This window comes from Brachionichthys hirsutus, chromosome 17 (assembly GCF_040956055.1).
Source record: "Brachionichthys hirsutus isolate HB-005 chromosome 17, CSIRO-AGI_Bhir_v1, whole genome shotgun sequence".
Classification (NCBI taxonomy): Eukaryota; Metazoa; Chordata; class Actinopteri; order Lophiiformes; family Brachionichthyidae; genus Brachionichthys; species Brachionichthys hirsutus.
The window spans coordinates 10,319,075-10,345,944 of record NC_090913.1 but is presented as its reverse complement, the minus strand read 5'-3'; the positions used below and the strand labels follow the sequence as shown (position 1 = coordinate 10,345,944).

Below are 26,870 nucleotides of genomic sequence, written 5' to 3'. Positions count from 1 at the left end.
CTATAATAGCAAACAAGGGCCTTATCCCTGGATGAGGCCAGAGGCAGCACACTGCATCCTTGAGGCCAGCGAGAGCGAATCCTGTTGCTAAGCAACATTTTGCAGATGGAGGGGAGGCTAGTTGTGGGGTCCTCCAATGCTGCCCACGCCCCTGCCTGTCCTTCTTCATCATTGCGTCAAGATTAGATCTGCCTGGCCTTGAATTATTGATTTGATTGTCCCCGAGCATCAACATTTTACTCTGGCTGTCCTGCCAGGGAAATCTGACATCAGCTGTCAGTGACCGCTAGTCTATTCTATTTATTCAAAATAACCTACACTTGCACAAATATGAGAGTAAAAATGCTTTCCTCTTGATTATAGCAGTAAACCCTGGCTTTGTGCAGTTAATATATGTGTTTACGTTTAGTGATAGAACAAGTTAACTGTATCCTCATTACAGCATATATTTTCTTCCCTAAAGGAGGAAGCCGCACGGTGGCAGGTAGAGTTCTTGAGTCCCATCACTTAAACATCTAACAGCTTCTTTTTTCTTCTTCTTTTTTTGTGCGTGCCGCCTCTGCAGGGCTGCGTGTTCGGCTGTTGTTGAATTTTGATTCCTGACTGTGATGAAGCCTCATTTGTTTCCTGAATGTCTAATCTGCCAAGTTCATGCCTTTGGCTTCCCCACTGAGAAGGGGGTCCTTGTTCTGTGTCTGCCTGGCAATCCCAGTGGCTGCTGCTGTCCCCGGCCTCTTGTGCACATTAACATACAGCTGTCCCACAGGATGAAGTGAGACAGACTGACATCCATGAGCTTCAGAGGGAAGCAGGGCACTCCCTCTCCTCTCCCAGACAGCAGATGGGTTGTGGAGGTTGGGCCACTAGGCACATGGCAGCTATTGTGCACTGCCTATTGTGATATTTAAAGGCTGACCGTAGGACCGAGGCTGAATTGGTGTGGTGAGCCCCGCCTCCTTTACGTGAACTCAGCTGGTGAGAGTTTTGCTACTGACCTTTGCTTTTACAAGAATTATTTCATAACTCCGTACGTCCCTGTCCAAGAGATATGATAGCAATAGCAAGGAAATAAAGACGCATACGCGTTTGATTTTCGTCTCCTCGGAGAGTGTTGCATTTACCTGCAGACAAAGCCGCTTTAGAATTCACTTGGATTTGAGCAAATTCATTGACTGAATGCAAACGTGGTCATGCTCAGACCAATCTCCAGACAAGTTGCATTGCCGTTAGGTTGCATCATTCATTCTCACAACAGAGAGACAAATGATTCATGCGCTTTCATGTGCTACCTTTTTTGTTTTGGGCTCGAAGCTCAGCCACGTGGGTCTTACTTTGTTCCTTCCTTCATGGAAGTTGATAGAAGTCAAGTTAAGCTCTTAAAAAAATTGCTAAAAAACAAATGTGTCTTAGTCTGAATCCTCACGTGGGACGGACACAACTCCCCAACTGACCGATCTTTAGAAGGTGATATTGTAGGTTTATAAGGCGATCAAAAAGCAGTAAAATTAATACATATTTGTATAGCCAGCTTTGAAGATAACATTTATGATTCAATACATTTTTTAATGGTCGGGTGTGGAACAGTATTGTTGCTTCAAGTGCGGATCTCCTCTGCTCAGTGTGCAGGGTGAACAGAGTTGACGCGCCCTAAAACCAGACTGATTTTCTGTCTGGGGAAATCAGAATGTTGGTCTTATTACCTCGCAGAGGAGTAAATTTTAATAGTACACATTACTGAATGAAGAGACTGGATGTCCGCTATAATGTTATGAGAAGGGACAGAACAGAGGTCTAGACATCAGAGTACTTCTACAGATGTAGCCCCAGTGAAACTTAAAACTTTAAGTTTAAGAAGGGTCCCTTTAATTTTTAGATCCACACTTTTTAATACTTTTTAGAAACTTCAGCCTTCATTTTTTTAGGCATTAGCAATGTGTTTTTCAAACCTCATTTCAACACAAACCTGACCTTTGTGTTGAAATGAAGCTGAGTGCGGAGGCGTTTGTGCCGCACTATAAAACGTTCAAGGATGAATAGAACTCTAGGAAACTGCAACATTGTTTCAGAGCGAGCATCTTAGAATGAAACCATTATCTCTAATGTTCTAAGATCCTCTCTATTTGTAACATTGTAACTTTGTACATGTGCATTTTATTTATTTAGTTGCATATTTATTTAGGGTTCGTGACCTTCAAGTTGTTGTCTTTTTAGCCAATTAATATTCAGGTCAAAATTAGAACATGCTTGAATTTCCAACTTGTAAATAATTACCAATAATTGCAAATATTGACCCCTGTTCCAATTTATTTCCCAAGAAGCTCAATGACGTCAGGAGGATGATAATGGTGGAGCGAGCTTTAATTTATTTTTCGACTTGACCCTTTGAATGTTTGAGTCGCGTGGGTGGGCTGTAGAATATGTTAATTCGACACCTTATTTGTCAAACCGCACCCCACGGCCATTGCATCTGTCCAGCCTGGAATGGAGTCACACTTCACCTTTTGAGAAAATTCTATTTAGTGGAGAGTGGAGAACCCCAGCCCTCTTTTTTTTTTCCACTGAGGGGACAATCACACAATGCCATGGCTCCATTTAGTGATGCATCACTGGCCAAGAACTATTTGCCAAGTTCACCACCTCACTTTAAACATTTACTCAAGAAAGCCCCCCTTTCTCCCAACATCTGCTCCGCTGGAAAAGGATGCCAGTCGCCTTCCTCCAATCGTACTAGACAGGTGTTCGACCTGTAATTCATTTTTATAGGCTTTTAAATTATTAATCAGCGATCTAAATGAAAATTAATCTGACAATTTAGACAAGTGTAGCACTGCAGCTACATTTATTTTTGTAATAAATGAATAGATGAATTGTTTGGTCTGTGGAGTAAAACCATTCCCCCTTAGAACATTCCACAGACCCATAAAAACTAACTAAAAAAGTACATCTTCAGTTGAAAAGTTATAATCAGTGAGTATTTTGTATGTTTTCTAGATGGTCCTTTCTCCATCTAATCATTCATAATCTATTATCTAATTAATAAATAAGTTCAGCAAGTATCGAGTTATTTTTCAAAATATTTCACTTCATTGAAAAATGTGCACACTATTTTGATATTAAAATACTTTTGGCTATGTGGATGGAAAGAAATAAGAAAAACAAAAATGTTTTCTGATAAACTATGCTCTGAATTGAATATTTTTTGATAGTTTATTGAATATATTACATGTGTGTAAACTAATTACGGTCATTTGCAGCAAAGCTACGCTCCTCCATTGTAGAATATTCATCACCTGTATCTGGATGCATCAGAGGATTTTCCATCTGCAGGCTGGTTGAGAATCTGTCGAGTCTCCACGCTGAACCTTTCCATTTGTTGTATCCTGAAAAATGTTTTTTATTCGTTTAACAGGAAATTGTTTGCTCTGGAAATTTACATCTGACCGGCAGGATTTTGTTTTTGCGGGAGGTCAATATCACCGTTCAGCGGCGAGGGGGTGGGAGATGAATGCTTTACCAACTGGCAGAAGGAGCGCGACAAAGGAGGCCACGGCCTATTGAAAGGCCACAGTGCAACTCGTCTCGCATGCCAAGCATTCCGATGTGCTGTGTAAAGGTTCAGCCGGCAGATAGCTACGAGACGACCTTTCTCATTAGGGCCACCTTAAACACAAACACAAAGCTTGTTTCACTGTCTAAGACAGCCAAATGCCTCCAATTACATATTTTTGTGTGTGAAAAGTGGACTAAAACTTAAACAAAAATTCATCAATTGTGTCCTCAAAGGATCATCATTGATACATCCTGCCTCCTTCTGTGTGGGATTAAAAATCGAATTTATTGTCTTGTTTAAATAACCAAACATTCTGTCTCGCATTGTTCCAGATTTTTACAGCAACTCTCCTGGCCAGGTAGTTTTTCCAGGAGTAAGCCCTAAAATGTGCCTCGTGCTAGCTCCCCTCAGTAATTACAGGTGTAAGCTTGGGAGTGTCTGGAAGGCTGCCAGACCCCAATGCTCCATCACCTTCCAATAAAGCCCAGTCCACAGCCCGTGTGATTGTGTCTCCCGTTTCCACGATCTAATGCCAACATCTAGTGAGGACATGAGTGGAAAATGTTAGGGGTCTGTTGATGATAATGCTGCACTCCAAACGGCAAGAAGCACTGTTTAATATTCTCTCCTATCAGTTTGGTCAGACTAATCAAACCTAAAAAAGAAAACTGTTCTTGTGTATTGAACAAAAATGTTTATGGAGGTTTTGATTTTTTTGTGAAGCCATTAGCAGTGCATATTGTTAGCCGGGCAGGTGCAATCAGCCATTACCTGCTTATACTGCATTGCAAATACTGGCTCCCTCATTGTGTTTGCAAATAAGCAGGTGTCGCCGACGCGGCTCCATTCACACTGTTGTCTTACGGATTAGCGTGGCAGATGTTGACAGGTCCTGTTGGCTGGGGTGATAACAGACATTAATGTAGTTAAGTGCAGTGTGTTGGTGAAAGAGGGATCAAATTTTATTTTAAGGAGAGAAATGCATGACAAATGTACTTGAAATGTCTTTTTTTTTTTCCCCTCTCCAGTTGATTTAAACTTCTATTCACATATTCTGAGGTAGGGGAACTAGATTTTCTCGTATTCGGCGATTTATATGATGCGTCCATCGTCAGAAAATGATTTGGTTGTAAATTGTAGCGGCAGATTAGAAGGAATTGATTAAATCTGGTTGCGGTTCGGATAATCATCTGGAATCGGCATTCCTTTAGTTTAGAAGGATTCTGAACCATCGTCGGATGAGGGCAATCTCAAGATTCAGATATACCTGAACAACAAAATAAAACCAGGATGGCATCCCCATATAATCTGCCACCCATCATAGTTTGATCTGGTTTCAAGTAACCTGCCAGATCGAGTGATCCAGAAAGTTCAAATTGATATTGCTCACATGCAGAAAATGCACGACTGAGGCAGCAAATAATCGAGTTACAGCCTGAGCACTCGGATCAAATCGTAGCTGAAGCTGTGCCGATTCCATTAAGTGTCAAATATGATACACAGCTGAAAGTTAAGGGGCTCGACCCTGAATGGTGAGATATAGTTTATCTATTAAATTAATAAAGATACCAAAGTGGCTCCAAATTTTAGAGCTCTTTTTTAACGGTTGAGGGTCAAACCGTCGTGACACTGATTTAAGATGATTTAAGATCGACGGGCATGATGGGAAAACTGAGCCGTCTTGCCAAAGGTTTGTTCTGCAGTTAAAGCCTGTTATGAGCCGATCGTGACGCATTTGTCTATAGAACTGCACTCTTTTAAAATGCACAATACCAGTCAAACATTTGCTCAAGGTGCGTCCAAACCTCTGACTCTGAGTCAGTTTCGCCTCCTTCAGTTTCTCCTCCTTCAGTTTCTCCTCCTCCAGTTTCTCCTCCTTGCCGCAGAACATTGCAGAGCAGAGGATTTCCCTCAGGAAGCTGCTCGCCTTGGCTGGGGTGCGAGGATTCATTATTTTTGCGCAACAAGTAGGGGTCTACCGTGGACACGTGCACGCCCCCCCCCCCCCCCCCCCAGCCCCTGGGCGCACTGTTGAACGTTGGACTGCACCATTCCTCCCGTCTCCACCAGGGAGGCTGCGATCCAATCCTCCGTTCAGCCTGAGAAGAGGAGGAAGAGGAAGAGGGCACTGCTCTGCGCTCTGACGCGCCCCCCCCCGCACCTCCATCCACTCCTCCCCGTTCTATCGAGTGTCGCCCTCCTCCTCTCTCATCTGTTCACTCTCTGCTCGGCGAGGCTGCTTGGCGGGTGCACACGCCTCCGGGATCGTCGCGTCGCGTCGCATTGTTCGCGCACACCGACCGGTTAAAGCCAGCGACGCGGCGGAGCGTTTTCTTTCTTTGACGGTTTTCCCCAAATCGCTTTTACGCACGGAATGTACGCCACGCACGGCTGACCGGTAACGTGCCCGGGCATGTCCACATCAGAGACGGCGTCGGATTTACCTGAGAGGACGCTGCCCTCGCACTGTCGGAGCCATCTCCCCACCGCGCACGCACATTTGGACTGAAGAGGGCGACTGAAAACGCACCGGATTACCAGGATGGGGTTCTACGGCACTTTAAAAATGATTTTCTACAAAGTGAGTAGGCTGTCCCTGCTTGCCCCCCCCTTATTATTTTAACGTCTGACTCGCTCTGTCACCTTCATTATCTTTGACGCGCCTCTCACGGCGGATCGTGCGGCCGCTGCAGAGGATGAGGAGGCGCGTTGCGCCCCCCCCCGTAGGGGTTACTGCGTTGGCACATCTGTTCATTTCGCTCCGCAATGAATTTCTGCTCATCTTTGCGCTCTACTCATGAATGCTTCTCCCATCCTGTAGATCGCGTTAGATTCTGTTCTGCCTGCGCGTTTGGCACAACGCGCTCTGCACCTCGCACAGCTGAGCTGCTCCCCCTCCCCCGAGATGATTTATCTTGCAGCATAGATGCTGCACATTTATTTACTTATGTGACTGGTCTGACCTCTTTCAGTTCCAGGAACAAGCGCGTCTGGTTTTCCTCCCTCCCCCTGGAGGGTTATGACGCGTCCACGTTTTTGCAGCAGTGGTTAGTTATCCCGCACTGAACCCAAGTGGACTTGCCTGAGTTGCCTGTGTGGGATCAGTCTGCTGTTGCCTGTTGGAGTAGCCCGTTCCCTGCTGCATTTGCCTCGGGCTCCAGCCACAGATAATGGGTCACTGTGTCAAACCGCATGAAGTAAAATATCCTCACGGATGCTGCATTTATTAATCTGGATGGCAGCAATCGTACCGCTTAATTGGAAATGCAGAATCCAAATGGAAAAAAAAGATAGAAGGGAATCTGCTATGCTGAGTGTGTTGCAGACAGTCAAATCGCATATCATTGAAAATGTGTATATTCTTGATTTCTGTACATTTTGTGCAGTGTTGTAGAATGTATTCGATTATTCCTAATGAAGTAAAATTGCCTATTGTAATAAATGGGTAGTAGTTTATAGAACTGAAGGGCGACTCACTTTCATCCTCGATGAATTTTTTTTTAGATTTTCTCTTAAGACAAAAACTGAAACACCAGGACTAATTAATTTGAAACAATTCCCAATTCTTTCCAAAATGGCCTTTTGTCAAATAAAAGTGTTTCTGTGTCTCTGGCAAAGCTGGTGGACATGATGAAACTGTTTCATGGCTGCTTGGATGGATGTTTCAAGTGAGTGATGCTGCAGGATGTAGTCCGTGCTGAAAAAAAAGAAATCAACGGATTATGCAAGAACGATAGCTGTCTTTACAATATCATTAGCTCTGTGTGCTAGCCATCTGTTGTGTTTTTGGACAGAGGGGGAGGGGGGGGGGATAATTAGTGGTGATTTACAAACACTGCATTCTCTGGTTACCTTTTCCCAGGCCGAAACACAACAAGAGGCTGGTTACACGGTCGCGTTTAGTTTGAGGTTTTTTTCTTCACACACAGTGCCAGCCTCCCCCCCCCCCCCTTTTTTTCTTTTCTCTTTGACACTCTGAAGCACACACACAATGCATGCATGCACACACCCGGGCTCTCCTTGGCTACTGGGCTACCATTGCAGTGAGATCACTGCTTTCAAGAACAGGGCGGTTGAGATTAACAGGTGGAATATCTTGGCCACTCCTTTTTTCCCCCTTATCAATTAAACAGGGTTTCAACCGTAGCACTTAAAAATGAAGACGACTTTGAAGTAAGCCGCATACCTACGTAGTTTATGGAAACTTCTCGCCGCTTGGATTACATATCAGTGGCCATTATCAATTATTCCAGACTTTCCCTTGATCACTTCTCTGCAGCTTTTCTCCGGAGCTGCGTTCCGAGGAGGAGCTCTCAAATGAGTGGTCAGGTCCGCCTAATGTCCAGGGGGTTGCCTAAGCTGCGGTCCGCATATTTATGCTCGTCATGTACACACACTGTAGAAACTAGAGGTTTGGCTGTATCTTTTGTTTTGTTGCATTGATCCATGCTGCTCTGCACATTACAGACAGAGGGTGGGGGGAGCAGAGGCTGGTTTCCTGCTCCATCGTTCAGCATTTCTGAATTGTTGGGTCTCTTCTTAGTCATTGTTTTGATGCACTGTAACATCACGAAGGGAGACATGTATTTATGGACGCCTAAGGCCAGAGATTATGGAGTCAAACGGCCACTACTGCTTTCTGGTGTAGCACACAGTGCAACAATGGACCCAAAATATACCTAAACGACATTGTCTCCCTCAAAATGTGGGGGGAAAAAGCTATTTTCTTTCAATGTGGTTGTTGCTTTCTCCAAGCTATTATCAGGTCACACAATAGCAGCTGGACGTTACGCAACAAATTGCCCAGTACAGGTTGTGTCTCGCAGCACGGTTGGGCGGCTGCTCTTTAGACAAATTATATTTCAGTTCATGGACCAGCAATGAGGTGGTGATCACTTGCACGTGTGGTGAGAAGCCTTGCCGTGCCGTAGACTAGCAGACGTGGATGAGGAACGCGAGCGTCCCAGGCCTTCACACAGGCGCCTTTGTTTGCACATTAGGGGAGGTGGTGTGTGTGTACATGCGGGTGATAGAGGGAGATAAAGAACTGACTTGCTCTGTTTGTCTTTCTCTAGTATCGGTGAGAACCAGACTTTGCCACCACCAAGGAATGCACTGTACCCTCCCTGAACACGTCACTTTGAATATTTTGTGTGTGTGATTGCCTCGGGCTATTATGGCATGTTTGGTTGCCCAGGGATTACTGTTGTCAGTCGTCATGTACTTCCAGCATGGATAATTATCAGAAATCAGCACAGCGTTGTGAAACAAGTTCCTGTTTTGTATCCCGTTATCTCCACAATGTTGAGCTGCTCCATCTAGAACTAGGTCATCTCTGTGTTAGTAATTTAAATATCTTGCAAAATCATTTAAGTTTAATTTCCTATTTTGCATAAAGTTGTTGCAAGGCGACTAGTCTCTATTTTCTATGCTGAATTTCAGACATAAAGCTAACAAAGTCTGTAACTACCAGAGGCAATATTCTGCTTTTTTTACTTAAGTGAATCATGTCATTTCTAAAATTTTCCTTTCGAGAGCTGGATTCTCACTTAAAATTGCCCCCCCCCCCCCCCCCCCGTGCAGCACTCTGTATCTATTTGCCCCTTCACCTCAGTGTTGCATAACACACGTGCATGTATTTTTTACTTGCTACTCACAGGTGTCGGTTTTGTATTTTTGAATACAGCCTCTTCCAATATTGTGCTGTGATGGTTTCTGATGTTTGTCTTTTATCTTCTTTTTCTTTTTCAGATGAAGAGAAAGTTGGACCATGGCCCCGAGGTCCGATCTTTCCCGTCAGGAAAAAAGCCCTGCAAAGGCCCAGAATATCCCAGGTAAAGCAGCCCAAATAAGGCCACAGAGGTGCCTCCTGGTTTTTGTTCTATTGTAGTATTCTGCATCTGTTCCTCAGCGTAAGGCCAAAAATCTTACAATTTCAAAACAAAACAAAACAAGCATATCCCCTCGTTTTAGGGCTTTGCACATTTTCAATATTACCCTGAAAAGAAATCTCAAACAAAAAAAACAAAAAAAGGAGACAAGTGTGAGAATCTGCTCCGTCTTTGAACAGAATGATGCTTCGCAGCATGTTGCAGCTCCAGCATCCAGCCAGCCGTCCCAGATGTTACTCTAAACCTGAATAATGAATGCACGTGTTTGCATGTAGCCACATTAAAATTCAAACCGAACACAGCCACTTGACTGTAGACGTTGCCATGTAGCAGCCTTCCTCTCAGCTCCCTCATCATTAAAAATGAATCGGTAATGAAACGGACACCGAGCTGTTCCTTATTTCCCGTCAGCACTCAGAATCCAGAGTGCTGGGGCTGCGCCCTGGATGGGTTTTCCTCCTGCCCTGACATTATGAGGACACACGGGGCACCCTTTGAAGTCCTAGACTGCTTTTCACATTGCGGGCTCTTACAACAGGAGCCTGGACCCGGACACAAATCTGTAGGGTTGTGCAGACTTTGAAGTTTCAACACATAAGTTGGAAGTACTTTAAGACAAATAATTAGTTTCTTCTGAGTCGGATTGATTTGTTGCAGTATGATTCACATTTACATTTTTTAATTCAGACTTGAATGACTAGAAGTCACTGCTGGACCTCGGGCGTATTGGTAATTTTTTTTGCTTAGTTATACATAAATAAACAGATTTTACCCTTATTATACAGCAACTGCAGATTTATTCACTTGGTTAAAAACATTACGTATGTACATATTTTGTGTTTAATTCAGGAAATTACCATAATATCAATGGAAATTGAACCAGAATACACACACTTTCAGCTGGCTTTCATTCCGATCAGTGATGGGCAAAATGCGTTTAGTTTAAACTGAGGCCTACATATTAAATCTAGCAATATTTTTTTTATTCCATCTGCGTTTTTGTCAGAATCATTTCGGCTATAATGTCTGCAATATTGTACATGAATTAATTCAGGAACAACTTAAATCGTAACGAGCTTGTCATTATTCCCATTAGTAGCGCGGACCTTTATATAACTAGATTGTTTCTATTTTTTAATAAAGCTGTTTCATGTGCATGCAGAAAAACTACTTTCCTATGTTGATCTCATAATATAATTATTTTTTTCTTATTTGCAGCCCAACAGGAATCGTCCCATGTCCAGCCACACCCACTACATTTGGCCACATTAGGGCAGCCAATGGTCAGGGGCAGCAGAGACGGCGAATCACCTCAATCCAGCCACCCACGGGTCTCCAAGAATGGCTCCGAACATTTCAGGTGAGCACAGCGGCAAAACCTCATCAAAAAGCAGATGCTGTATCTAATCAACGTTTACTTGGTCCCAAAGATAATTGCTGCCTTGTTGCTCTGGCCCAACGCATTACCATCGGCACTGTAGCATGGAATTGGGTTTAGCCATACCTGTTCAGAGATCACGCATTAGTTTGTAGACTTATAGGCTCTACTAAAAGGGGAACAGGTGTTTTGTTTTTTTGGGCTATGATTATATATGCCCATCACGCCAACATCTCTTCATTAAGTTGCATGTCTACCGGCCCTTTTGTGTGTGTGTGTGTGTGTGTGTGTGTTCTATTATCATAGTCTCTGTAGTTACAACAAAATACAGACGTGTCCCACATGTAATCTTTGGGCACAAATCAAATGATTCCTAATGAAAATAAGTCATCATTTAAAATATATAAGCTTCGACTGGGTCACTGATTTCCTACAAAGCAGTTTGCCTTTATTACCTGAGAGAGTTTAAACTCATTACTATGAACAGCTGGGCGAAACCGTTGACACCTCATTGTTTTGTGCACATCAGTCCTGCCGCACTCCCTTTAGTCTCGTAGCTTAAACACACACACACATTCTGTATATCCCCCCTTATTAGACAGGAACACACACTTTTATTTTCAGCATACTATACCTTATGGAAAATTATTTCCATAAGAACTCTCAACACTGAAGTGTTTGCCCAGGAAAACTCCTTGACCTTTTTTTTTTTTGCAGCAAAGTTAAAAGCACATTTCAAATATTCAAACTCCTTGCACATGGGAATTGGGATTCTGAACCTGCACTGTAGAATTCAGTCTAAACAACAAATACTAATAATATAGGGTAGAAAATGCATGTTGCGCATAGGTAGCATTTACATTCTTCTTAATAGTAGGGAAGGAACCTCTGGGTCCCCCATATTACCGCCAGAACCAGCACCTCTGGCCAAAGCGTTTAGCTGCAAAATTGCAGGTGGTTTGTGTTTGCCAGATTTTCCGTCCTGCCTCATGGTCTGTAATCATTGTTAGATTTCAGTGCTCTTTGGAGGAAAACAACCGTGGCCTGCAGGATAGCGCCACGCAGCAGCCTTTAACAACCACATTTTCAGTTGCAGAAGACATAAACCCCAACACTGTGTTGTTAATGGGGTCTGGTCACCCGTGCTCAAAAGTCTCCACTAATGTGTTGGCCGCTAGAAATAGGCGAGTGCCTCAAGCGATGCAGTGTTGCTGTGGGAGGTCACGTACAGACATGCAAGTTTGTTAAACCTACGTGCACAGGGTGGCGCAGATGCTCACATCATCGTAAAAATAGGAGGTTATGCTATTATGCAAACACGCCTAATTTGGCCAAGACAGATTGGCACATTTATTCCGTACCGCCCCTCTGCAGCGTTTCAGTTATCTACACTTGCAGCTGAGTCGGGTGTGGCAATCCCAACGGGGCGGCGTAATGAATATTCATTAGGGTGTGATGTTGTCTGAAAACTACCTTTTTGGGGATTCATGAAATAGCAGAGCTGAAGTACTTGGTCCCCTGCAGCAAAACTCCCAACCATATAAAGTCTCATTTATGCGACTGGTGGGAAAAATAACAATATGTTTAGCTGTGACAAAGAAAGTGTCTTACATTCTATGTCTAGTATTTCAGAAGACTGTGTGTGATAAGCTCTGAACTCGCTTTAGACAGAAGCCTAATGTAACGCTTCCAGTTATTAAACCTGCTCATCTATCCCATCTAGAGCTGGACTGGCCCAGAGAAGCTGCTGGCGCTGGATGAGTTGATTGACAGCTGTGAGCCCACACAAGTCAAGCATATGATGCAGGTGATCGAGCCGCAGTTTCAGCGAGACTTCATCTCCCTGCTACCCAAAGAGGTAGGTGCCTAAATGTAAAGTTATCTTTAGTGCCCGACTTCCGGTTTCTCTTCTCTCTGATCTGAGCCCGTTGCAGACGTTGGCTTCTTTATTAACATTCAGGACAGAGACGATACTTCCTCTGCAGGCCTTATCGTGTCACCTTCCCGTCTTTTGATGGCACCCATACCGGCTGCCTTGTTTTTGCTCTCCGTCATAACTGACTGACTGATGATAACATCACACAAGCGGGTTCTTGCTAAACAGCCTCTAATCTGCCGTGTGGTACAACTGATCAAATAGTCAACGCCTTGTCGCCGTCTGGCTGATGTTGAAAGGGGACGGTAGCGTGGAGCGAGGCAATAAGATGCAGGATTCCAGAGTGTCTACACTGCTCGCGTTCGGGTTGCGAGCCTTCTCTTTTCATTTAGTTTTCTGTTACTCTTTTTTTCATATCCTGTTCTCACTTGACTTCTTTTGATAATCCTCTTTCTTCTCAGGCAGACCTGCTGCATTTATATTGGGTGGTGCCTTCAAGTCATTTTAGCAGGCAGTCCCTGCGGACTTACTATAGATGGAGTTGAAATTGAAACTCTAAGGGGAATCTGCAGAAGCTGGTATGTGTTGCTCTTAAGAAGCATTCATTGACTTGAGGTCCATTCATCTAACATTAAGAATAACCTGCAGTCGGGTAATGACAACTGGCAGAGACAAGCTTTCAGGTGAGACCTGTGGAGGTTTTTGCGGCTCTTGTCTGCAGCGAGAGGCTTGAAGAGGATCTAGAACCAAACTGTGAAAATGTTCTGAATGTCAAGTACGACGAATCATCGTTAAGATGCTGGCGAGGATGTGATGAACAGCGTTAAGTTGGATATTTGACAAGAAACATTCTCAGGAATCTTTCATCAAGGTACAAGGATAGGCAAATCACAAAGGAGCTTTAACTTTCGTAGACGATGGTGAGCTTCCGGGAAGGTTGCTTGAGCGGTGTTTGTGAAAAGGGATTTCACATTAATCGGCTTTCTCATCATTTTCTGACATTTAAAATAGCCCGATGGGCAGTCAGTCCTGAAAATAATGGTCAGATTAAGACTGGCATAACCCAACAAAGGGACACCTTATTGAAAAGGGGTTCCTGGTTATTGCTATTTAACTCCATCCTAATTACATTTAATGAAAGAACCATATAAAGGAGCCGTTGCTAATCCTGAAAAATGAACCTAATGATCCTTATTTTGGGGATGATGCACAGCAGTAGCTTGACCTAATGGTTAATCCGCTGCATTGTTTCATCGCTGCAGCGGTGTGTGTTGGCAGCATTGTCCAAATAGATGCCTGTTCTTTCCTTGGTGTCAGGGGTCCAGATTTATGTTCATTAGACCAGTTTTGACGCCTTTATATTCAGGCTCTGGCTTCACGACCAGTAGCCCTGGCATCATTACCTGCAATACGAATCAACTTTTGTATATTTTTTTGTTAGGCTTCAATAGAATTGTTGATTAAGCTTTGAGGTAATGCCATAAAGTTCTCCTTCATGAGGCATTTGTACAGTTATATTCTCCTGCCGAGGTAAATAAAGGCTCCTCTTTGTGTCTCTTTTTGCGTTCACACCTCTTGCATTCCTCTTCTGTGTCTGTCAACAGCTGGCTTTGTATGTGCTGTCATTCCTGGAACCGAAAGACCTCCTACAAGCGGCTCAGACGTGTCGCTACTGGCGCATCCTGGCAGAGGACAACCTGCTGTGGAGGGAGAAATGCAGGGAAGAAGGTGAGTCTGAAGTCTTTGCTGCAGACGTAGACGGGCATCGTGCAGTCACCCTGTCGGAGGAGTTGAAAGCTGCCTCTGTGGGCCAGTCGCATGACTGTGCCTGTTTTTGAAATTAAACTAAATGAAATCATGAACCGTTTGGCCAAATCTGTCTTCAAATCTTTCCTTGTAGGCATTGATGAGCCTCTGCACCTTAAGAAGAGGAAAATCGTCAAGCCTGGCTTCAATCACAGCCCCTGGAAGAGTGCCTACATCAGGCAGCACAGGATAGACACTAACTGGAGGAGGGGGGACCTCAAATCGCCTAAGGTAGCTTTAACCTCAAACTTGATTCCCCGCAGGTTAACTGATCTTATATCTCTGACTACAAATGGCGCAGAGTCACAAAAATACTTTTTAATAAGGATGAGATGCGTGGAGTTGATGTGAAGTCTGGATGCGGTACTTCAAGTACGTGCTCATAGTATTCGTTTTGAACGATAATTGAGGGTAAAGGCTGGGATGATCTCGCTCCTTCAGGCTAAAGGCTCCATTTGTCTTTTACCTCCTGAGAAGTTTCCCATAAATACTGAAACGCGTGCTGAGCTGGAGCTTAATTGGCGTTGTATCCTTTAGAAACAGCCCTGGCCGTCTTACAGTGTTTGCTGAGCTAGCAGTTCTGTGACCCAACACAAACCAGCACACGTAGCTCTGCTCAGAGATGTGTGCACCTGCAGCACTTGACATTTTTCCCTTTATCTCACCTCGTCCTTCTCAGTTGCTACCAGAAGCGTTGTCTTTCTGGACCGTCTTGACCTCCATGTCCGTCTCACTACAAATTTATTTTGCCGCATTTAACAGGTGCTGAAAGGTCACGACGACCACGTGATCACCTGCCTCCAGTTCTGTGGCAACCGCATCGTCAGCGGCTCTGACGACAACACGCTGAAAGTCTGGTCAGCCATCACAGGAAAGGTATTTATGCTGCTTTTCTATTTCCTGTGTTCTTTGTTAGTCATAATAAATGGCTCTTTCTGCATGTGCCGTTGTCAGATGTGACCTTGACGGCCTGTAACTATTTACTCTTTCACACAAGAGCAACCTGGCGGGACTGCTTGAGTCTTGCTATTCCGGTTGCACCGTTGTGTTTGAGAGGTGGTTCAGAGCGTTTTCAGTCACAGCGCTGGATTCCATTTTCAAAAGGACTTTTGTTCTAACAAATCCTCCGTCGACCGGATTTCTTGTCGCCGCTCTATTTTCACGTTCTCTTGGCAAATGAGTGAGATACAGTTTGGCTTTAATTTCACAGCATAATAAATAACACATGCAAAAAAAAAGAAAAAGGGACGGCCTTAGAGGAATCGATATTTTGCATGATCCCGCTGCAGTAGGTTTCGTCGTTGGACACAGTAGAGCGAAGAGCTTGCTTTCTGTTGCTGCAGAGACGCTGGCCTTCCGCCCACTCGGGTACACACACACACACACACACACACACACACACACACACATATCAGTCTCATCTGCTGCTCTGAACGGATCTCGCCAAGGTCGCCCGTAAGGCACGGCGTGCAGTTCGGCTCTCCTTCGCCCAAACACTAATATCCGGTTGACAGTTTGTTGAGTCACAGCTGCAGCGGCGACTGCTGTGATGAGTCACGTCACCAGCGGGCTAAACTGCTCTGCCATGAAGCCACCCTGCATTCGGAAACAGCACATTGTCTGTTTTCTACAACGCTAAGCCATCTCTGAACAGTTTGTTTACATTTGTCATGAAGAGGAGATGATCCAAATCCCCCCCCCCGTCTGGGCTGCTGTATTCTGAGTACAATCCCCTCTTTGGATTTCATCTCTTTGCTTCCTTAGTGCTCAGCACCACTGAGAATCCCTCACTCAAGAGGGAAGGGCCAGAGTGGCTGTTGATGCCAGTAATACTGCCAAGTGGAAAAGCACGATGGGATCACCAGCACCTGCATGCGCTTTTCCTCTCTTACTGTCAACATTTAAATATATTCTTTGCCATTGTTATTTTTTTAGGACTGGGTTGCACGACAAAAATAATGTTTGCAGTCGCCTTCTCGCTAAATAGCCTGCATAGAACATAAGCATGAATGAAGTGGAGCAATGTCCTGAATTAAAAGGGTATTGTTTGACCTTGGTGCTTTTTGCCTTCTCGATCAATCCTTTTAAAGGTACCCCTCCAAAGCTCAGTGCTAACACCACAGCGTGGTGGATCAATAGGAGATGCAGCCCGATGATCAGTACTAGTCTTGAAATGTTTGCATTAGCCTGCTGGTTTTCTTTTCTTTTCCCCGTTGTTCTTGAATGATATTGGTTTGATTTTTCATTCGTCAGAGGCGGGTAAAGACCCTGCAAATCAGCGATGTCTTTGGTGGCCGTTGAGAGATTACAGGGCTAATTTGACTTCTTCTCTGAGATCAGCAGCTACAGCTGGAGAGATTTGAAGTGGAAGCTCCATCTGCCTGTGCCGAAGGTAGCGAATTCAAATTACAGGACGAAAAAGACGAGACGAGCTGTTCCGGAAAGAAGTACATTGTTAACCTCCTTGTTAACTTCTCCTCGGCCATTTGTGATGCTTGTACCCGGAGACCTTGTCATGTTCAAGGTCAAAAGGTTTCCACACAGCGTGGGGTAAATCGGCGGCGTTACTGCATCTGAAAGAACTCGGCCATAATTTAGCAATTGGGTAAGATGATGTGATTTTGACTTTAACAGAGGATTCCGTTGTATTAGATTCACTGTCTGGAGGGAAGGTTGTCTTGGTTGAAGGCTCGACCCTCCGGATGATGGACCTCTTGTCTTCTGGCATCAGTGAAACATGTCATTCGTCCACACAAAAACATCCACTCGTATCTCAGTGCTGTAAAGATGGCTGCTCACATCAGAGCAGTGCATGCCCTCGGTGGTGCCCGTCTCGGCTGCCAGGCGCGTTTAAGATGGCAGGACATGTGGACTTGCTGTAATATCCAGGGAGACGTGTCCCCCTCGCAGATGCTTTAGTCGAATGGAAACCAAAATTAGGTTGTCTTTTTTTTTTTTTTTTACCTGTAGAGATTAGAGATTGCTTCTGGAGCTGTGGAAATACTTTGAGGTTGATTAGCGATAAGGATATTACCACTTAAATTGTCAAATTAAATTAAGGCCATCCGGAATTCATCCATGGTTGCTTGTCGGTGCACAAAGAGGCTGTGATTTTGTTTCATGTCTCCACCAGTTTGATTTTATCTGTAGTATTTCTCAAGCACTTGTTTGTTAATGAGCTGGGAACACGGTCGCATTCTGCAGGTGGCGGAACACGAAGCCACAACGTTGCCTCGGTTGACTCCATCCTTCCACAATAGAAAATAACTGCGTATGCAGCAGTAGAGAGTTAATACTTTAGCCATCCGGATGTGGAACACGTTATTGCACCTAACAATTCCAAGTTGTCAAAGAAAGCAAGCAAATGAAGGATGTCACCACCGCCATATGCATGTCCTGGACTGGGAGTCTTTTGCGTTGAATGCTTTCCTATTGTTTTGTTTTGTTTTTTATATTTAAAATGTCAAGCGTTTGTCTGTAAATCCACATTTTCCATACAGGTTCATTAAAACAATGCAAATCTCTCGCTCTCAGGGACAGACTCGTTTCATGTTTGTTTGCAGGCAGATAGAGAAATCTAAGCCCTTCACTTCAGGTATTCTCTCTTCCCACGCAGCGTTTCAGTGGGCGCTAATCACACACTGTGATTATTGTTCTCAGAGGCTCAACCGCAAGCGTCTATTCACAAGAAAACTCTTGAATCCTTGGCAGCATGAGTCACAATAAACTGCAGGCCTGTGCTGCAGGAGAAACCAGATATTGACTAACGTGGACGGAACCACAGTTTAAGTAAAACGACATGATGGTCCACGAAGTCAGTTTATCTGCCATGGTATTTTTTTTTATTTACAATGGTGACATTTGGCCAAATGTCCTTCTGTGTTAATATTTTCTCTACTGCATAAGGTTGAGGGGAAAAAAGACCATGAGATGAATCATTCGGTGTTTTAACGCTGTAGTGAGGGGGATGTTCGGTCATGCCACGTCGGCCTACAGTTAATGAAGTGATTCTCTTTATCACAGCACAGAGGCGGGGGGGGGGGCATACTGCAGGCGTCATCATCCTCTTTCATCTGCTGCAATAATGCTTGTTGCCCTTCGTGGCCATTCACCGCTCGGCGGCTTATCAGCTTCCGTCAGTTGGGGGGGGTCACATGTTATACACAACAGCAACACGCTCCACTCTGAACCCTGAACCCGGCCTCCAGCACAGTCCTCCCCGACAGGTTGCTCCTCTCTACGCCTCAAAGGAATTCAATTGAATCCATTTAAAATAATTAAATCGAGGGACAAATGAGACAAACTGTGCAGACGAATATTCAATTGATCAGAAAGATCTCCATACCTGTGGTAATCAATAGCTAATCTGCCATCGCTAATGAGAATGAATGGGCGCGTTTCTGTTGTGAAGACAGATGTCAGACTTTTCTGCAAAGATAATGAATCACCTGCTTTTCTAACGTAAGTAAAAGCGATTTATAAATCCCAGGGACAGAATCCATTCCCAAAGCAGCAGCAGGCGTGCAATGACGACGTTTTCATTTTACTCCTCCCACATAGGAAGTCGTATTGCGGGTGGGGCGAATTTGATGTTACGACTTCCTACAGCCAAATGTGATTAAAAAAAATGAATGAATCACCCTCGATGTCTCTAAAACCAAATTTCCTAACATCCACAGTCTCCAGGGAAACTGAAGTAACGGGTTGTACCGGTACTTAGTTTCTTCTTCTGTGGTCTTGTCAGTGTCTTCGCACGTTGGTGGGCCACACGGGGGGAGTGTGGTCGTCCCAGATGAGAGACAACATCATCATCAGCGGCTCCACTGATCGCACACTCAAGGTCTGGAACGCAGAGACGGGAGAATGTATCCACACCCTCTACGGGCATACCTCAACGGTGCGCTGCATGCACCTCCATGAGAAAAGGTACGGGACCGTCCAACTGTCAAGCCTCTCAAAGTCTGATTTAAAATAATATATTCATTTTTTTCTTTCTATTTTATATCTTTAATTGACAGACAGATAAATATAATAGTCAGTTGCAGCCCTAAAACAAATAATTTCATATTGAACCAGATCAGACATTTTGTTTATTTTGTGGAAGGTGAAGAAAAATCTCATTTTTTCATTGTCAGAAACACGCTGTTATTAATAGAATCCTGATACAGCAGCAATCCCACAAAGCAAAAAGAGCATCTCTTGCAACGCTACGAGACGGACCGTATCGAGCGTGTGGCCTCGTAGTGAGTTAATGGGCCCAGCGAGCCGGCTCTGGTGAACCGCCGCTCACTCATTCACGCAGCGGTACACTCCAGAGACTCAAAGTGCTCTTCTTGCCTTAGGGGGCAACGGCTCTTGTGTAACATTTGATTACTGACTCACGCTGGAAATGAAGCAACCTGCAGGCAGACAGTCAATAACATATTGACGATTTCCATCTGTGTTGTCTAAATAACAAATATATGCATTTTAACGGCATGATTTTCATTTGTTTTTCCTTCTTCTCACTTTTTAATAATACCCCAGGTCCAAATTGTTGCCCGTAATAATCTGGAAGGTGTAAAGCTTGAGTAACAGTCTTCCCTGGGGTGGGATTTTCCTTTCCTGCAATCTGTCTGACATCTTCCATCCTGGGTGGAGACACTGCTGGAGGGCGATAAATGACTGTTTGCGTACGTTCGAGTTGGAACATGAATGCGCCGCTGTCGGTTTTTCGCTTTTGCTCGAGCGCTCAAAGTAAATGCTTCCACCTGCGTCATTGTTCTGTCAACGCAGCTGCCGAGCTCCGAATGCACGAAGGATTTAAAGTGCAGTGAAAACAACCCAAATTAATCTTACAGAATGGAAGTTCTTAATGTTGTGAAGTGAAAATTAGCAAACGTCGTTAACCATTTAAGCTCCGTCTAGACGTGCGTTCGTTCCTGACTCGCCGTCTTTCGGTTTCTCTTCAGGGTGGTCAGTGGCTCTCGTGACGCCACGCTACGTGTCTGGGACATAGAGACGGGTCAGTGTTTACACGTCCTCATGGGCCACGTGGCGGCGGTGCGCTGCGTCCAGTACGATGGGCGGCGGGTGGTCAGCGGTGCCTACGATTTCATGGTTAAAGTGTGGGACCCCGAGACGGAGACCTGCCTCCACACACTACAGGGCCACACCAACAGAGTGTACTCGTTACAGGTGAGCTGCCAAACACAAATTCCATGTCTGCCTGTGTGTGTGTGTGTGTGTACGCGAGTGCATGTCGAGATCAAGCATCCCAAATTCTAAGAATAGATTTAAAGCTGAATCTATAAAATCTGTGCGAAAGAATACGGCAGGATTTGGTTTCAGCGACCATTTGTTCAAAAAAAACAAAAGCAAGCTCGGAAGCTAAATCTCAGATGAAGGCGTTGTTGTTATTCAGGCTGTTATCGTGATCAACGTACCTTAAGTGCTCCGGCTGTCGTTGCAGAAAAGGGATTTGGGTCGAGTCCCCTTTTCCCAAGTGCCTCTTTTACATTAGCCATAATTTTGGAAACTAATATTAGTGTAATTCAATTTAATAGATGTTAAAGTTTGGTAGTAAATCATTGAAAACAACTTCTCTATGAAAACACAATTTTATGTGGTGTAACATTTTTAAATGTATTTAGTCATTCTAGGACAGTCCACCTAATCAATGTACAAACTGCGTGTACCACTATTTTACTCGGGTAGTTTTGTTGCCAACACTCCTCTTTCATAATGTTTGATGTATCACCCCTAAGCGTTTGTGTGCGTGTGTGTGTGTGTGTGTGTTCATTCTTTGTCCTCTAAGGTGTCCTCTCACCCACTCGGTGTGATTACGGTGCACTCTAGCCGGTGCCATCACCAGAGATGTGAGAGGAGGCCGTTTTCTGCGCTGGCAGATTGTTTTTTGTTCCCGGACTGCATCGTCAGGCTTTTAAAGTGTTGATGCTCGACTATTAGATGTGGGAGTGGAAAGGAAAACTTCACAGATCAATAGAATTCATTCATTTCAACGAGTTTAATCTTAAGTTTGTTAAGAGAAGCGAAGGGCTCACCTAAAATGACTTGTGCTGATATTTTGACCGTGTCCCCTCTAGTTTGATGGCATCCATGTGGTGAGCGGCTCTTTGGACACGTCTATAAGGGTTTGGGATGTGGAGACGGGCAACTGCATCCACACGCTAACCGGGCATCAGTCCCTCACCAGCGGCATGGAGCTCAAAGACAACATCTTGGTCTCGGGCAATGCGGATTCCACTGTCAAGATCTGGGACATTAAAACGGGCCAGTGCCTGCAAACGTTGCAAGGTGAGTCCGCCGTGGCAGCGGCAGGCTGTTGTGCCGGCTTGGTTTCATTTACAATGTGCAAAGAGTTGTAGAATGTCCAGGTGTGCGTCTCCTTCACCTCTCGCCTTGCTTCTTTGTCTTTCTCAGGTCCCCACAAACACCAGAGCGCTGTGACGTGCCTCCAGTTCAACAAGAACTTCGTCATCACCAGCTCGGACGACGGCACAGTCAAACTGTGGGACCTGAAGACGGGCGAGTTCATCCGGAACCTGGTGACCCTGGAGAGCGGCGGCAGCGGCGGCGTGGTGTGGCGCATCCGGGCCTCCAACACCAAGCTGGTGTGCGCAGTCGGCAGCCGCAACGGCACGGAGGAGACCAAGCTGCTGGTGCTGGACTTTGACGTGGACATGAAGTGAGACGGGCCACAGTAGGGGAAGGACGAAGAGCGAGGCGAGGCGCCTAGGAGCCGGGGGGGGGGGGGAGCCCAGAACTCTTTACTCAAATGTGCAAAATCCACAACCACCATCGCCAACAGTGAGCTGTCCTCTTCTCTACTATTATCTCCCCTTTGGGAGAACGTTAACCCTCAGAGCCCCAAACCGTCACACGCTCAGCCCCAGCTTTCGACCCCCCCACTGCCGGGACGAGGCGGGGAGGATGGAGGCGTGGCTGGGAGAAGGAACGTCTGTTCAGGATGACTGAACTCTTCAGAGGCGCCTCTCAACCCTTTCGGTTCGGGGTCGGCTTCGTACAGAGACTTGGTTTCGCTCAAGCCTGACAGATTTTGAGACGTATAGAGATATATTATTTTTTACAGACCCCCCTTCCCTCCCCTCCTCCCATCAGTGCGCGTCCACACACACACAAACACTTCAATAGCCGACTGGGAAACGGACAGGTTTGAGGAAGGGAGTCATAATTTCAAGCTAAATCTTCACCCAGCTAAACCTAAAGAGCTGCTTTGATGTACAGGCGAGGAAGCGGTCGGAGGGCTCGGCGTGTGTTCCGGCGCCTTTCTGTTCACTCCGTGTTTATTGTTGTCCTCCACTCGGTTTCAGTCGTTTGATTTCTTTACAATATCGCACACAAACACAACTGTGAATTTCATTATGTTTTAGGTGTATCATATGAAAGGGGTTTGTTTTTGTTTTCCTCTCCTCGCGGTTGCCAACAGCAACAAGTCCCCAGTATTAGAAAGCTGCTCCGTTTAGATTTGCTGTCGAGGTTTCTTTTTGAGTTGTGTGTTCTTCCTTTCTGTTTTCTACACGCCTGAGTTTTGAGCTCCGTCTCGCCGTCATCATCAATGCTGTCCAGAGTCTTCAGTCGAGCGGGGGCCGTTTTCCTCAGCGCTGGTGCTGCGACGAGAGGAAGGAGGGAGGTCCTTTGCTCTAAGCGCTGTGGATTAATGCCCCCCCCCCACGGCTCCCTCCCCTCTACTGTTCTCCCCCAGTGGCCAAACTGTATTTATGCTGCTAGATGAATGAAAAAACAGAGCGAGGGAACTTTTACTTGCTGCGGCGTTTTAGTCCCAGGAAAAATTCCAAATTGAACTCTGTATGTTTGGACTTAAAGAAACAAAATATTAAAAAAATGAAAGATCGGACTTTTTTTTTTTTTTGCCACTGAAACTTGAGCCAAACGTGCCTCAACGAGGCTGAGAGGAGGTCGTATGTCTGACGGATACCGACGGGATCGCCTGCAGAGAGGAAACAAGGACGCTGTTTGTGTGCGTGTGTGTGTGTGTGTGTGTGCGTGCGTGCATGAGTGCGTGTGTTACCGTGTTGGGCATCTTGTAAACACATTCCTTGGGACAAAGCTCTGTCAGCCTGTTCTTTGGGGAAATGTAAAAATGGCGTGTGGACTGGCAAAGAAAAGAAAACCCATCTAGCTTTTAACGGGGATGAGAGAGAACTGTCCGTATCCGTGAGCGACTGAAGCAGCAGGCGTCCATCACAAAGCATCAACCGACAGGAGTCAGTGTTACATGTGCTGCAGTCCAAATCATCGGGGCGGCTGCCCTGCGACGGTCTCCGACTCGTCAGTGGGGGGGGGGGGGGGGGGTAAATAAAAACACACAAAGGCAACAAAAACTTTGTAGCCGAAAGAAAAGCGTCTCGATCTCCAAGAACTCGAACCGAACTGTGAAAGTGGTATAACACTGTATAGTAAAAAAAAAAGAAGAAAAGAAACCAACTATCTCGCTCTATCTCCTCGCTGTTTTCTCCGTTTTAATTTATGATCTGGTTTGAGAAATCGGATTTGTTGCAGGTGTTTTATTTTTCAGTTCATGTAAACTGCCTGGCAAAAAAAAAAAAAAATAGACAGAAAAAAAAAAACACCTTAAAGGGATTGTGTATTTGTTTGATTCACTTAGAATTTTATTTTCTTATAACTTAAGTGCAATAAAATGTGGGTTTCTTTTTTCATTTCAAGCATATCAGTTTTCTGTTTTTGTTACATGTGTGAAGGCATCTTATATGTTCAATAAAGCAAATTATTTGGTTAAGTGCATCCACGAAGGGGGGTACTTTGCAGATTCATCACCGGTTTAGGACAAATTTAACAGAACCTCCTGTATGAAAGAAATTCATACTCACTAAGACCAGGAAACGTTATTTTGGGTCCGGGTCTGCGTATTGAGCGACTGTTACTCGGAGCTCTTTACACCAGGCCGGGACTTTTCTCACTATTCTGCTGGTGAATAAATATTCAACACCACGATGAAAGAAAACTGATGATCTGAAGCCACTTTTACAGGACAAAAGCAAATGCGATACCAAACTCTTAAAGGTCAGTCTTTCCCGTTTCACATTTTACAAAGAATATATTTGAATGTTGGACAGGAAAAAGGTTTTCTGCGTGCACCGCCATGAGTGGGGCGGTCACTCGAGTGAGAAATCTGCCACTAATGCTCGCCGTTTATTCGGTTGCAGATTAAAAACCTTTATTGTTCTTGTTGCACACTGAGAAGAGCGCACGGAGGTGTGCGTTCTGTAATTGCTCTCTGTGTTTGTGAATGTTCTGTTTTCATGCCGATCAAACGGCTTTCTGAGCACAGAAACAAAAAGTCTGAATCGAGGTAGCCTGAAGAATTAGAAAAGGAATCATTTCTAATCCTGCTGGGGTTTTTTTTTTTTTTTTTTGCTAAATGCAATTTGGCTGAAAGAGATTAATCTACCCCCTGGGGTATTTATTTTTCCAATTTCTTTATTAGTTTCCTTCTTGTTTTAGACCCACATAAGATAATTTATGCAAAATGTTGTTTTTCCTCGCTGAAGCCAAACAGAAGAGCTTGTTGCTTCCATGCTGCTGTGTCTGAAGCACCGTGAAAGAAACCAGTTTGAATTTGACCCTATGTGGGTTTTTTACCCATCAGTGTCATTTATGTCATGAACCCACGTAGATCTCCGTAGCAACGCTGTGGATTCCCTCCTGCCTGTTGCCTAGTGATGGCTTGGGCCTCGCAGCTCTTGCAGTATGGATGGTATTGTGAGGAGGCAGTTGGTGCTGCACATCCTAACTTGAATGGACATGTTGGGGGAGTTTCCACTTTGGTTGGCACGGTAACGCTGAGCGCTTGTTTGTTCCCAGATCTCACTCATCTGTTGTGTAAACAGCAACGCCGCTGCCGGGTCGTTGAGGACGCTGATCTTGGTTTACTTTGGTTTACTTTGAATTTGGAAGATTTACCTTTTCTGGTATTTTTTTTTCAAGCAGGTATTCCCACTGCAAGCCTTTGTTGTTATTTCAATACTCAAGTCAAGTGCAAATACCTCAAACTGTGTTCATTTAAATAAACTGCAAAGCGCGTTTCTCATCTGCTCTAATGAACCTGGAGCAGCCGATACGGATGAATCTCCGTAGATGGTTCTTTAATGAACCTAATTTAGGAAGAGATGAGTCATCGCCCCCACCGAGGTCATTTATCCACCGAACACTCGCTCCCTCAATTCCTCTCCACTTCCTCTTGATGAATGAACGTCTTCCTCTTCTGCCGTCGCCCTGCAGCACTAACTCATCCGGCGACTCCGGGGCCGTGACGGATGGGGAAAACAAGCGAGGGATGCTTTGCTCTATGAGCGGCATCTGATGGTGCGGGAAGCATTTAAGAGGTTTGGATGTGGAGATAAAAGACGTAGAGGGGAGCCCCCATAGCTCATCCCATACCCCTCCATCTCTTTGTGCAGTAATCCTGCCCTGCAGCATCCTGGCTCCTCTCGTTGCCAGCAGATTCTCAAAAGGGCCGTAGCATTAGCAGTAGTCTCCACTTAATCCTATTTTGGACCTTTGTTGTAGCCTGAGAACTGATAAAGAGGCACTTAATCGGCATAACCTGCCGTCAACGGATGATGTCGGACGGATTTGCGTTATTGTAGCTCACACTGAGCCACTTTCAGACATAGGTTGGTCTGAAATTCCCCTCGTTGCTCCACAGAGCCGATGCCAATATTCTCAGTCCGATGACTGTGCACTATTGGCTGGGAGGTTGGCGTGTTCGCTCCACTGGGTTTGTGGGAGTTTTGACAAGCCTGACCTTTTCCCTCACATTCAAAAAGCCGCAGGTGTTGAAAACATTATTTAAAAATTTGAGTTTGGAACAAACTCCTGCATCTGATGGCAGCAGTGCATCAAATCTCACCTCGTGTTCCAGAGGTCGATGGCCCACGCTATGAGAGAGCTGGAGGTGGAGACATTCATCCTCGTTTCCACACTTTGAATCCGGAGCAGTAATCCCAGCCATATGAAGTGGATCAGATCGGCTGAGTCTCTGATTGCCCTGATATCATGCCCGACGGGACAGCAGGCACTAAAATACTGGGGTCAGTCATTTAAATAAAAGTCACAATCTCACTGACATTTAGAACATTGAAATTACAGCAAAAATTTCAGCGCCTCAATAAAATGACCCAGTTTTGTCGAAGTACCAAAACTGAACTTGTTTATTTCTAAGCGGTGTTTTCTTCCTCTGCCACGCTCTACTCTATATTTAAGCTCCTTTTTGTTTTTGTGCCAAGGTGACCCTGGGGCCTTCCGGATCACCTGGGAGTCTCGTGAGTAAAGAGCGAGTGTGAACCCCCCCCGAGGAATCGTTTA

At 45.0% G+C, this 26,870-nt stretch overlaps 1 protein-coding gene across 1 annotated transcript in view; it reads left to right on the top strand.

Annotated features, from left to right (window-relative positions):
• Positions 1-22,192, top strand: part of fbxw7 (F-box and WD repeat domain containing 7) — a 38,653-nt gene extending 16,461 nt beyond the window's left edge. Inside the window, exons 4-13 of the mRNA XM_068750936.1 lie at positions 9,302-9,384; positions 10,660-10,801; positions 12,543-12,677; positions 14,300-14,423; positions 14,596-14,732; positions 15,264-15,377; positions 19,246-19,427; positions 20,453-20,678; positions 21,587-21,797; positions 21,924-22,192. Of these exons, the coding sequence (XP_068607037.1) occupies positions 9,302-9,384; positions 10,660-10,801; positions 12,543-12,677; positions 14,300-14,423; positions 14,596-14,732; positions 15,264-15,377; positions 19,246-19,427; positions 20,453-20,678; positions 21,587-21,797; positions 21,924-22,192 (1,623 nt within the window). The remainder of the gene's footprint in view (positions 1-9,301; positions 9,385-10,659; positions 10,802-12,542; positions 12,678-14,299; positions 14,424-14,595; positions 14,733-15,263; positions 15,378-19,245; positions 19,428-20,452; positions 20,679-21,586; positions 21,798-21,923) is intronic.
• Positions 22,193-26,870: the final 4,678 nt, after the last annotated feature.